The following is a 13,652-nucleotide window of genomic DNA, read 5'->3' as shown; positions in this document are numbered from 1 at the left end:
CCAATATACTGTGTTGTATCATATAATTATTGCTCATAGCTTCTGAGCCCCATTCTTGGCTAGATCCTTAAGAGATGCTGTCTAACAACATTCCCTCTTGAGGGAGAGAAATCAAAGATCCTTGGAAGGAAAGCTGATTTTATACACAAACTGACGTATAAACTTTTGCATGAAGCAGCAATTATGCAACCTCAAGAATGTTTATGAAGCAGATAACTAGCTTGTGGAGGAATATTTTGAAGGGACGGGAAAAGTTAATTGGTATACGACTTTCAAGGTAAGGAATAGAGTTGAGTCAGTTTTTTGGGACATGGTGCAGGGATAATGCATTGAGACTCAACAGTACAAAACATTTATTGAATGTCTTGCTAGAAGTTAATGACAATATCCAACAGGTTTGATGCAAGCGGAAGTTCACCGGGAGGCGTATTCCATAGTATGGTCAAGTTGCTCTATAAACAAAGTTCTTCTCATGAAAACCATGATATTTGAGGAGGGGGAATGAGTGGACTATTTTCAGCGAAGCCCTTGCTATAATAAATTCGTTTCTTCTTTGAATTCTGAAGTCCTACTATAATAAGCTCTTGATCATAGAAGGATCAACATTTTCATTTAGTAAGCAGTACCAAGGTGATACAGCAGAAATTACAAAATGACGGGACTTGTTATAAATTACAATCTCATAGAAGCTAACAACTCAATCAAATCAGTCAAGTTCAGTACAATGTTCCGCTTTTTCAATAGTACAAGTTATGGACACATCTATGCTAACCAGGGAGATATGCTCCTTTTATCTTCAAAGCACCTCCTATTTCTTTCGAACCAAACTGTCCAAGCAAACATAAAGGAATAGACATCCAAATCTTTTTGACCCTTGCCAGCGATCAGAGATGTCCAATAACACGATAATCTCCTGAAACTCTGAGGCATTACTCACTATACTTCAAATATATTTAGAAACAAGGACCAAATCTACAGGTAAAATTGCAATGAATTGATTCTGAGGAGTCCTCACACAACATCTAGAATTCTATATCTATCAATTTGAATTCCCAATGCGCCAAGAAAAGTGTGTTTTTTCCTATGACGGTAACGTCTGGGCCTGCTTGTGTGTGCCTCGACTATTTCACCGGGCACATGCTACCTTCCACCAGCACATGTCTCACCAAGGCTTAAGCAGACGGGAAGAATGGCGAGTTTCCCGACTTGATTGGCAGCAATGAGAAGCGATTTTGACAACTGAAAACTTACGGAAAAGGATGAATACTTATGTCACTTAATGTTTATGCATAAGAGTTTGGTGAAGACGTGGATGGGGAATCGTTTGATCGTTTGGGCTACAATAAGTGATGCCACATATTGTGAAGGAGGAACTGTCCACCTTTAGAAAACAAAGACAAGACGAAGGTCATTGGACATTGCTCCATTAGCAGTCAATGGGTTGTGTGAAAAGCAGAGAAATAGGAGAGCTTTTGAAGGTACAAAGAATGATTTTGTATAACAACATACCAAGTAAAATCCCACAAAGTGGGGTCTTGGCACAAGGATGAGCAATTCAAAGCAGTATAAAAAGTCAGGGCAAACAAAGAATGATTTTGTATAATTGATAAATAGCCTCTTATTCCTTATTTCTTTTTTGCTGCATCATGAGAGAGGGAGAGGGGGGAAGGTGTGGATGGGGGGTGGGGGTGGAGGGGGGAGAGAGAGAGAATCAGCTGTCATTCTAATTACCTGTTCTTAGGATAAAGTTAAACTTCATCTGCATATTGAGCCTCCGGTGCTGATTACTTCAGGGAATTCGTCTCGGAGACTCAGCCTCTCAAGGATCAGTCTTTCTTGTTTGGCATCTATAATATGTTTGTCAAGAATAACATAAGATATGCAAAAAGCAAAACGAATATTAAGTATCTATATTTAAACATTTGCTTGAATTAATAACCCAACTCTACTATAGATTAAACAGAGAATAAACTCCTTGCTGACTAACACAACATGACACCAATAAACAAGCAGATTGGAAATAGATTTACTGAAATACCATCAGGCAGATTATGGCACAAGGCTAACTTAATACGCAAATTAACAAAAAGAAGACAAGTTTGCATAAGTTCATACAAGTACTTTTTATGCAATTTCTGTGTAGCTTGGATGTTGTGGATATGGTTCAGAGGCACAATATTTACGAGGCCCTTAATATAGAAATATTTTTCAGCAACTTCTCTAGTAGCGACTGAATACACTCGCATAGGAATACATACAATATTGTCGGATGAACTCAATTTCAAAGGTTTCTTCATCATGATTCATACGCATACAAATAATAAGATGCCATTAGGATACATTCTTGATCAGGATTTTCGGCAAAGTTGGAGTGCAATGCGTTCCCCATGCTGTCCACTATAGCTGAGGTAGTCATCGATGACTCAATGCATAAGATGGCAGTGATGGCATCCAATCTAGTGACCTCATTTCTAAACATCAGTCTTGCATGTGCTGTAATAGTGCCATATTGGCTTCTTCAGAATCAGTGACAAATAGATCTAGGGCCAAGCCAGGAAAAAGCTAGAGTCAATGATAACCTTGAGCAAGTCTTATCAGACTCTCCAGCATGCGCACGGTTGTTCTTGCTGTAGTTGTTCACAGTTGTTAAGTGCATAGACATGAAACAATTATATTATTTTAGTGACGATAATGTTTAGTGACCTGCATTTTGAGTCGCAGATCTTCTTTGCAGTTGGTAATAGCTTGAGATAACCTTTTCTGCCTCCTTTGTAAGGACTGGTCTAAAGTATTTCTTCACAAATTGGATGTACCTACAAGATGTCATCAGAAGACATCACACTGCCATCTCCTCAAAAGAATGTGATATGAAGAGTAATTGCTGCTGAAGATTTTCTTTTGTTGAACTTAACACAGTAAACGAATGGTATAACACAAACTGTTTTGGATTTCCTTTATACTAAACTGTTTTGGTAAGTTGTGCTCACCGTCTAGCTTTTCAGCAACTTACAAGATACAGCACAAACACAGTGTTCAGGAGCCCAAGGAAGTATTATGATTGAACTGATTATCTAACTAGCAACCAAAGCCCAGTATAAAGCACATGACATGAAAGTCTTGTGACAATTCAGATACTCAAAAATCAGTGCTACTAGCAAGACTAAGGATATGCATTTAAACTTGCTTTTTGGCTCCAAAATTACCCTTTAATTTTCTTGTTTACTCATACATGCATCTCAATTGGAGACCTTCCAGTTTTAAGCACTTTACGGGAGTAGTGAATCAGCCAAGTTGGAAAGGAGGGTTGGGGACTAAACTAATACATTTTTAGGGACTTACCCCTTCTTGTGCAGTTTCACCAATATTGATGTGGAAAAGCACATGTTATCCCTTACTGTTCATGAACAATGGCAATATTCATATTTAGAGAACCTATCTTATCCGAGTCTTTATATATAGAAGCAGTCTAGCCAAAGTGGCAAGAGAGACCACAAATGGACTAGTGGAGTAGTAGATACAACAACGACGACATGCCCAGAGTAGTCCCACAAGTGGGATCTGGGGAGGGTAAGATGTACGCAGACCTTACCCCTACCTTTGTGGGGGTAGAGAGGCTGTTTCCGAAGTGCAGTAGTAGATAATTAAACAATTATTTGCAGATGAGCACATATCATATATATCAGAATGCGGATGGTTGTCAGGATTCAGGAAGTATTTTACCTTCTGAGCATTGGAAGTGGCCAGATAGTCCCTAGATCCTCCTCTTCACTACTGTGGCTCTTGGGTTCGGCCTGTCAATCAGATAACGAGAATTTTCATCCAGCTAATTTACACTTCATGACAAAATGGTAATGTATATTCACATTGTTTTAGATTCATCACCTCAGCAAGAATGTGTGAAGAAACAACAGCATCCCATTCTGGGTTTTTAGTGTCTAAGAGAACTAGGACTATGTCAAATCTGCTCAGCAGCGGCCCAGAGAGTGTCGTATTAACAGATAGAGCTAGTTTGTGTTAAGAACATACAAAACAAAATGAGATGGGCAGCAAAGCGTTTAAGATGTCTGATGGAGATTCTAGCTTGCAAGAAGATAAAAGGTAAAAAAATAAAAGAAAGAGGACAGTAAAAGCAAAGATACGCTGCTCAGGATCATAAAGCCCCTTGGGATTAGTTGCTCCAAAGACAATTGTCCTTGTACTGAGAGTTGTCACAAGACCAGCCTAGAGATTAACCATGTCATCAAGGATCACAAAAGAATTCATTTAATTAAGAACACTAGAACAGTAGATCTTACGGGGAAGAAAATGTGGCAGGAAAAGAATTTAGAAAATATCAAGTCATGACCTTGCCAATCATGCATGTATTGACTTTACCAAACAAAAATTTAGGTTCTTCAAAGAATGATATACCTTTGCAACACTTATAGTCTGCTGCTCCATTGCCTCATGGATGGTTGCTCTGTCATGCTCTCTCATGCTGCCAAACAGACCTCGACTAGTCAACATCAAATGAATGTCTATGATAACATTTTTTTTTTTATATCGAGATGTCTATGATAACATTTTTGGCTATATTTTAAAACAGAAAATAATCATTAAATCATCTGAATCAACAACCTCATATAACCCTAGCTAAAGCGCAGACTATGCCACACCAGTTATATCAAAACACAAAGAAACTGAAACAAATCAACATAAGACTTCAAAAATGTAGCTATACCTGTCAAATTCATCAATGCAACAGAGACCACCATCTGCTAATACAAGTGCACCAGCTTCTAACATCCACTCTCCTGAAAATATAGCTTGTCTTTACAGATGTTGATCAAAGAACAGTACATATAGGTCAAAAGATTATCAAGAATTAAGTGCATGTTTGGTTCGCATAATGGGAAGGCATTCGGTAGTTAAGAACTCAAGCACATTGTTGTGAGAGCTGGCACAGGTCTCTGTGCAAGTGGGCCCTTGCATGGGCGTGCATGAGTGTCATCCTGACTCTGCCTCTGTGTGTTGCAACAGGGACATAGACAGCTCCCCACTTCAATACGACCAAAGCAAAGAGATAGAGACAGCTCCAAACTTCAATATTACGGATATTAGCAAGTAACAAGATAAAGGAATAATCTACCTCCGTCTTTAACTGCAGTAACAGTCAATCCAGCGCTAGTGCTTCCCAACCCAGTCGTAATGACAGATCTATTGCTCAATTTAGCAGCAAACTTCAGAAACTGTGACTTCCCAGTACCTGACAGGATAAGCAAGCAACCATATTTCTCATTTGTCACAACTCCCCAAAATTCAAATGGATATCATGCTTCATGCTCCATTAATTGTCATTTCAACCGTGTAACATGGTGAAATCAAGTATACCAGCTGTAGTGCTAAACATAGCTAAATAAGAGCTGGAAGTACTGAAAATCTCTGAAAATAACCTTTGCATACAGAAAAGATATTCTAGTCTTTATTCGAACCATTTTAACATTACAATTCATTACCAGGATCACCAACGAGAAGCAAATGAGACTCTCCTCTAACTTTTGTTCCAGAAGCATCAACATGTTGGACACCTCCAATAAGCGTCAATGCCACTACATTGAAGTCAAGTTGGTCATTGGCCAAACGGTAAAGAAATTTTACATAATCGTTTGGACACATTGAACTTAAAGGGGATACTAGTTTTCACGATGCACAGTTGCTGATAGAAAATTTGTAACACAAATTCTTTCTAAGCTAATTAACAATTAGATATGTGAAATCAACTGAAAAGGAGACACTTGCAGGGGAAAATACCTGCAAGCTTAACAGTGAAAAGCCCAAAGACCTGTGGGCAAATACCTCGTAGAATTGCATTCCTACCTGCGTTTAGGAATGGAGAGAATAGAAAGAAAAACAGGTCTGAGTCCTATGTACTATTAGCAAGTAATCTAAAATTAGTACCTGTCGACAGAATTTTTACCCTTTAAAGGAGTATCTTTGAATTCAGCCCAAAACTGCTTAAATTTCAGAACAGCATCATCCGGGATATCTATATCTGACTTCAGCTCATTCATTCTCCTGAAGATACATTATTGGAAATATTTGAAGAGAAAGGCATAAAACAGTTTACTTTATGAGGAAATCAGAGAAATGTATTATCTCCACCAAGCAGTGGGGAAGACAGAAGATGGTAGGTCAACAAAGCCTCTCACCACTAAGTTTTGAAAGGCATATTTTGCTCTTGTAAGTGTTTGGGATACTTGGAAAGATAAAGTGAACGCCTGCACGTGTTAATTTTTTAACAAAAACAATTTTATTACTGTTTCATATCTCTTCTAAGTTTAAATCCTTATTTGGCAATACCTCCTTGGAACCAATGTTAAATGGAAGAAACAAAAGAACAAGGTAATTTGCTTCTATTTAACCCAACCATAAACCAGCCCAGTTGAGGGGACATCAAGCGGTATCTAACATTTTAAGTGGCACTTTCTGTATTCATTCTCAAATTAAACTGACAAGGTTTGAAGGCAAAAGGAAAAAAGAGTGACTTTGAGCTAGCCATTGTTTAGCGTGTGGGTTTGATACACTAAACAACCTAATACTTTAGGATGAATCATAGCGGTGCACTTCATCTCAAACTCAAACAACAGCAAAAGTTTGTATAAAATACCAATAACTCATTCATAGGTTCTGCACAAATAATTGGATAAAATCCTTTCACTAGTTGGGGTTTGACTTGTTGTCAGATGAAATGTATCGAAATCATTCTCAAATGAACTCAGTGAAGCACTCCTCTGTTACCTTACATGGTTGGCAATTAGTACTGGATCAAGGTCACAGCGAACGTCTTTTAAATCGGTGGACCATTTGGCAGTTAAGATCCCAGTGACAATCACATCATCTGACAGACATTAAACAGGGCAATAACTTAAGGACATGAAGGAAAATATCTATCAAGCCTATCATTGAAAAAGATAAAGAAAAGAAATAATTGTGTCTCAACAGGTAGAAGGTGATTTAACATAGTAGAACGCAGAATAATTATTTATACAAATAAGCAGATTGACATAAAAAACTACTTCAATCACTAAAAGCTTGACCTATTACAGTTTCGAAATTCAAAACAAAAAGTTCAACTTTGACCATGATGATCTCATATTAATGTTTAGAAACTTCCAATTCTAAAATTTGTGGCAAAGAGGGTGCTTGACATGGTTTACATCAATAAATTTTGTTTTATAAAAAATGATAAATGTCCTAAATGAGACTAAACATTGATACTTTTGAACCATGCAGATGAGATCAGATCAAGCTTTCTAGAATGGAGGGGTTTAAATCTTTGTGGTGTCACTGTGTCATAGCATAAGATGTTTCTGTACACTCCACAGTAAATCTAGCAGGGAACAGCTAGTTAGCCCATACATAATTATTAAACTTTAAAAAAGCTAGTTTTAAGAGAGTAGTACCTCCAGCTTTAACCATGTCAACAAGATCATCCTTCAGAATGACAGGAAGGGAGCGAGGAATAGCCCCAACACCCAATACCTGGGTACTTTCTTGGATTTTAATCTCCTGATAATCATGACAGATCTTATTGTCTTCTACAAGCTGAAAACTTGTGCTTTCACAAAATTTAGGCCTCTGCAAAAGAACTTTAAGAGATTATTGATTTTCTTACAAGAAGCAAGTTATACAAAATCATAAACCAAACCGGATGAAAGTTATTGCCAACCAACATGGAGAATGGGAGGAAATAAGAGGAGAAAATAGAAATTCAAGATTGTATAATAAAGTAAAACAACACTGCATATATAATTTATGAGGCAGTTTGGATTTTACTGTTACCAGCAGTGATATCAGAGGCGAAAAGCACATAAAAAGTCAAGTACCTGTTGGAGCTTTAAACACGAAGCACAAGTAAAGTGTACGCTATAGTAAAGAAAAAGGTAAGGGAAGATAACGTATCATATTTGTATTGCCTCTATTTTTTAACATTGCGTGATCCAATAATTTCAAATATGGGAGGATACCATATAAAACATTCTATCCACTGCAACTTTGGGATATACTGCAAATTTTCGCTTACAACTCTTTTATTTATAAACTCAATTTATGGACTATATAGTTTCTAACTTTAACTTTATTTTAATTCTCACACTTACATAATGCTTAAAGGAAACCTGATTAACATCTCCTCATCAACTTTTGCCCTCAAATATTTATTTTATGTTTAAAGGCTAGCCCGGTGCACCAAGCTCCCACTGTACACTGGATCCGGCAAAGGGCAGGACCAGCTTTGTTCACCTAGACTAATCCACTGGGAGTTCTGCTACAGCCCAAAAATACACTCCAAAATTTCATACTTGGACAAATTTGTTGTCAGTCATCAAGTTTCTTAAAATAAAATGTGGTCGAAATTCATATATATATATATTTCTCGATGTTGTATCAAACAAAAGCCTCAATCAAATCAATTGACATGGTTCAACATGTTAAGTTACTAAATTCATTAAGCATATTTAGTTCGTAAGAATTCAATATGCCTATAATTTGTTAGTATTAATTCATGAATGAATGCAATTTTATTCCATTCGAAATTAGTTTGAAATGCTTTGCAGTATTGCTTGCTTACATTCAAATATGTTCTTAAAATTTTGATATTTGTGATTTTCTTAACAAGGAAAATAAAAAATATAAAAAATATCACTGTTAAACAAGCTGCCAGAAAAAAGGTGTTCGAAGACAATCTCATTGCATCAATTGGAAACATGCCAAAAGAAATACACTTTTCTCATAGCTAAAAGAAACTAGAAAATCAAAACAAGAATCTAGCCGGAATCCACATAGACCCTACTCTTGTGAAATACTGATGTAAAGCAAAAGCAAAAGAGATTAGAAAGAGCTCTTCTTCCATGAGTAATTAAATGCAGATAAGCAAATTCTATTAGCAAAATCAGAGCATTGTTTGCGTGTTTGTCCAAACAAATAAGGATAAGTTGGAAACAGACCTGTGAGGGACAAAAAATTGGTTTTGGAATTGAATTCCTTGTTTCCACCTCCGGGTAAACCTTGAACCTACATAAATTTTCCTTCTTAGCTGATAATCTGTTAGGGTAGATAGGTAAAAGCTTGACCATGTAATCTTTCCACAAGACAACATATAATCTTTTTATACGGCCAGTTAAAAGGAAAGCAGAAAACACGTGTGGACATGTTGACTCAGAACTATGGGAGTTGTCTAAGAACATTATGTTATACGCAAGTGAAATAAACTTTCTAGCAATTGTTTTCAGACATCAGAAATTAAGATGCAAGCCCCAATTTCTGATGTAAAAATCTGTTTTTAACATAAGAAGAAGCCAAAATCTGGGCAAACTGTTTGTTTTAGCATAACTCATAAATCTGGATTGCAGCAAAGTTGGCATAGCTTTGGATTACTGTTTAACATGAATCATCTAGTTTCAAGCTAGGCACGTGTCACGGTATGGAAAGGAACAGCGCCGAGACTATATACAAGTTAGTTGCCACAACCACTCAGCCTATTGAAGAAACATGATGAGTTCTTACTGGTAATAGCTTATTACAAATCGTCCATCCAAAATTCAGCATTCATGACTTAACAAGGGTTCATCTTTCAAAACTTAGTTATGTAAAGCAATATCTTACACATTCCACTTAGCCTGTCTAGAAAGGAAAGCTATTTACCTATTATGATAACAGAACACATCCTACATGATTATAGAATTCTGAAGAAGGATTATTTAAAGCTGAGTTCAGCTTTTTAATGCTAAGAGCCCACATATCCTTATAAATCTTATAATAGTTCCATATGTCTTCTTAAACAAAAGATTGAAAATTGAAATTTTGTTGCTAAAATTATAATTGCTCATTCTATAGTTGTCCCTTATTTTGGAATAATCCACCCCATGCTATTAGTTATGTTGCAGATAACCAGTGTAAATTGAATTCTAGTGTCACAGAGAAGAAGTAAGGATCAATTTAGACCACGCGAGTTTGAAGGTTTGGCAACCCAAAATTGATGAAAAACCAGATGAGCACCCTTAATGTAACAGCCCAGTCCACTAGTGATATTGTTTGCTTTGGGCCTAGGCCCCCACGGCTTTAAAACACGTCATTAGCTCTAAGACTTGCTTCCTTAATCCCTCCCGTGTATTATCAATGTGGGATTCGCCTAGGGTGTTACACTTTAATCAGCTGGCTCTGTCTCCATGTCCATCAAAATATCACGTGCAACTAGTTGTTATATGTTGGTGAGAGAGGTGACTGACAAAGAAGTGAAAATAATTTGTCCAGGGAAATTAAGGTTGAGGAACAGTTGTGGTAAGTGCAAGCTACAGCAATCTGATTCTAGTAAAAAATATTTTTCTGGCAAATTGGAATTAAGATTGGAAAATGTGCTATCTTTCAGCTGAATCCTCCCATGCTAATTTCCAGCCGATACAAAGCAGGAAAAATTACATTGATTAGTTCGTGTTAGATGAAGGGGAGCCTTGGCGTAACTAGTAAAGTTGTTGCCATGTGACCAGGAGGTCACGGGTTTGAGCCGTGGAAATAGCCTCTTGCATAAATGCAAGGTAAGGTTGCGTACAATAGATCCTTGTGGTCCGGCCCTTCCCCGGACCCCGCGCATAGCGGAAGCTTAGTGCACCGGGCTGCCCCTTTAGTTTGTGTTAGATTTGAAATAAATCACTGATTTCATTAATGGAAGAATTTAAAACTAGAAGAATGACTAGGTGTGAGGCACACAAGAACAACCTGTGCTTACATCTCCGACACTCATAAATCCTCTCCCCTTCAATCATCTTCACGGCTCCAGACCTGATCACAGTCCCTTTGATAGTAAGAAGAATCCCACGATGCTTCACCCTAACACGGCCAATGCTGGGAAAAGTTTCTAAAACATAACAAAAAGTGACTAAGTTTGATATCACAGGACATACTTAAACTACAATAGGCTGAAGCGTTATATAGAAAGGGCAGTGGGTGTATGACATGGAAAGTAGAAAAGAAATATGCAAGGAATAGCTAAAAGAATACTAGTATGTGTGCTGTTGGTGATCAGAGCATGTACATTTACTTGTGAAAGTTGGAGAAATTCCAGTATTGGGAACATAAGCAATAGGATTAACTCTTAATACACTAGTTTAGTATAAATTTCTTTACACTACCATGTTGTTTGGAAGCCTATTACGAGTACTTGTCTATAGTGAGGTCGATTGGTAAGGTTAGTACCATATCAAAACCACATAAATACAGTAAATGTTCTCTACAGTTGGATAGATAATTTAGATCCTGATCATTACTGGGTTTATTTTTTATCCACTGACTGTGTAGTGGAAAATAAGATATGCAACTTGTATATCTTTCAGCTATGTGTGTATATAGCTTAAATACAACAAAAATAACGCCAAGAAACATAAAGGGATAAAAAGAAAAAACAAACCAGGGCATTCAAGAGGAGAACCACTGATATTAATACGAACATGTATGTTGTCCTTAACGCTTGCGCTTTCACATTGTTTAATATCAGCCCAAATAACTTTCTACAGAAAGCCAAAGAACCACAGGTTATCCCAATTACTAAACTATGTACCATTACCGTACAGAATTTTGAAGAAGAAAAAATAAGAAAATTACAGCCAAATACCATTCAGCCATCTAGTTTACAAAGTAAATAGGTAGTGTATCTTTATACTAAATATACACATAATATACATATAACATACCTACCTATACACAACATATACACTAGGGGCGGAAAATTACAGTGTATATACAAGGTTGAAGTTATTTTTTTTATATATATATAGTAGATGTTGACCACCTTTAGCTTGTGTAGTTACTTGTCCACATTTTTGAACGCCTTAATGCAAATACTGGCTCCGCCCACTGATAGTGTATACTTATAGTACTTTTCAAATATATGTAATCTTAAAATATTGAGTTAATCTAGTCCAATATGGGTTCAAAGTTCAGTGACTCTGGAATACCTGAGCCCAGAGGGCAGCTTGATCAAAAAGGGGTAAATAGTGAGTGGGTTTAGCGAAAATGAACTGAGAAAGGGTTGGATTATCATCGATGATCTCTGCAAAACTGTTGAACAAAAATAATTAGAATAAACTGGAGGGAAGGAGTAATGTAATGTAGGATTGCTTACTCGAGGTAGAGGGAATAGTGAAGTCGAGGATCAGCACACAGAATGATGGAACTAAGCTGCTCTGAATGCTGCTTCAGTAAATACGCCGCCATTTCTTTGCTCTGAACGTTTCCCTCCATCGCTAGGGTTTTACTTTGTCGCCGTCGCCGGCGGCGCGTGGATGAAGATTTTAGGCGGGAAAATTGGGGATGAATTAATTTTCCTTTTTTTTTTTTTTAGGGTCGGACGTAAGGAGCACTAATTACAGAAGTGAATAAACTATATTTGGTTCGCCTTCGAAAACAAAAAAAAAGGAAAGTAATTTGGAATATAGGTAGTTTTTTTTTTTTGAAAAAAATTGATTCTATGAACTTACTAGGCGTTTGACAGTGAAAATCAAATATTTTTCATTTTATTTGGAATTGTGTTTGGTTATTACTTTTGCAAATAATATTTGGTTGTTTGAATGTACTGAGAGTGAAAACAGGTTTTTAGGTATTTTTCAAATGATGTTGTATTTGAAATTTTCATGGCTAAAAATTAATTTTCAAATAAAGTGAAAATGTTTTTAAAAAAAAATGAAAAATTCTTATAGCCAAACGGGTCCTTAAATTACTATTTTTTAAAACCAAAACACCGTTGTTTTTATTTTTAATTTTTTTGTAAAAATGGAAGTGGGCAAATACAAAAATTACTTTTACGGTATATATTGCCCTAAAGGATTTTGTGATGGGGTTAGCTAACTAGGTAGACTAGCCAAAAAGATTTCATTTTGCACATTTACTCTATAACCTTGCAATTGGAATTAAAATAGGAATTTATTTAATAGTTTTTCTTCTCTAAAAAAGAATTGTTACAAGTGTAGATTATTCCCTAGAAAGGGTGTGGGGGAATTATGGTGATAAAATCTTGTTCTTTTTTAATAAAATCACTCAACTAAATGTGTCATCAATGAAATTTGACATGGCAATATTAATCAATTTTTTTATGCCATGTAGACATGGACCCCACAAATAAAATAAAATAAATTCAGATTTTAATTTTGGATATACATTTCAGTTTTTTCTAAAATGTAATGTATAAAAATTACATGAGAGCTAAGTTGTTAAATTTCAATTGACTCATTGAAAACACTAAGGCCCACGGATTTATTTTTAACCTTAGTTCCAACGTATATTAACCAATTTTTTATTTTTTATTTTTGGTATTAAAGAAAAAAATTCTTGTTGCTTACAAAAGGAAAGGGTCCAACCGGTCCTATGTGGCCTCTTCCTTTCAGCCAGACCAATAATAACATTCACGTGTTTCTATATATTCTTTAATTATGATTAATTAATATGTATTTTTATTTTATTTATTTCTTAATTATAATAAAATTCATACATTGTTATAAAACTATATAATTGGAAATAAACAAGAGAAGCAAACTAATAACTTTGTAGAAATGAGAGAGAGATTGTATTCACTTCTTGTTTATATCCCTTACAAATTGAGAACTTAACCATCTATTTATAGAGAT

At 36.1% G+C, this 13,652-nt stretch overlaps 1 protein-coding gene across 4 annotated transcripts; it reads right to left on the bottom strand.

Moving 5' to 3' along the window:
- Positions 1-588: 588 nt before the first annotated feature.
- LOC132598814 (probable DNA helicase MCM9) lies at positions 589-12,427 on the bottom strand. Of its 4 annotated transcripts, none has more exons than XM_060311913.1 (21): positions 12,155-12,427; positions 11,988-12,090; positions 11,441-11,540; positions 10,753-10,891; positions 8,985-9,051; positions 7,443-7,617; positions 6,778-6,877; positions 5,957-6,054; positions 5,791-5,856; positions 5,496-5,588; positions 5,129-5,245; positions 4,721-4,793; positions 4,411-4,477; positions 4,140-4,221; positions 3,883-4,004; positions 3,721-3,791; positions 2,704-2,813; positions 2,580-2,627; positions 2,341-2,493; positions 1,732-1,847; positions 589-1,381 (listed from the first exon to the last, which is right to left on the bottom strand). In XM_060311913.1, exons 1-20 carry the CDS (start codon positions 12,271-12,273, stop codon positions 1,756-1,758), a joined length of 1,995 nt encoding a protein of 664 aa, XP_060167896.1. In that variant the 5' UTR covers positions 12,274-12,427; the 3' UTR covers positions 589-1,381; positions 1,732-1,755. The 4 variants fall into 4 exon arrangements, with proteins under 4 accessions (XP_060167896.1, XP_060167899.1, XP_060167900.1 ...); XM_060311916.1 differs by having other exon boundaries at positions 589-1,239; XM_060311917.1 differs by having other exon boundaries at positions 589-921.
- Between the last annotated feature and the right edge of the window lie 1,225 nt (positions 12,428-13,652).

The sequence above is a fragment of the Lycium barbarum genome, chromosome 6, assembly GCF_019175385.1.
Source record: "Lycium barbarum isolate Lr01 chromosome 6, ASM1917538v2, whole genome shotgun sequence".
NCBI lineage: Eukaryota > Viridiplantae > Streptophyta > Magnoliopsida > Solanales > Solanaceae > Lycium > Lycium barbarum.
The sequence above is the reverse complement of the archived record's forward strand: the minus strand, read 5'-3'. Positions and strand labels throughout refer to the sequence as shown.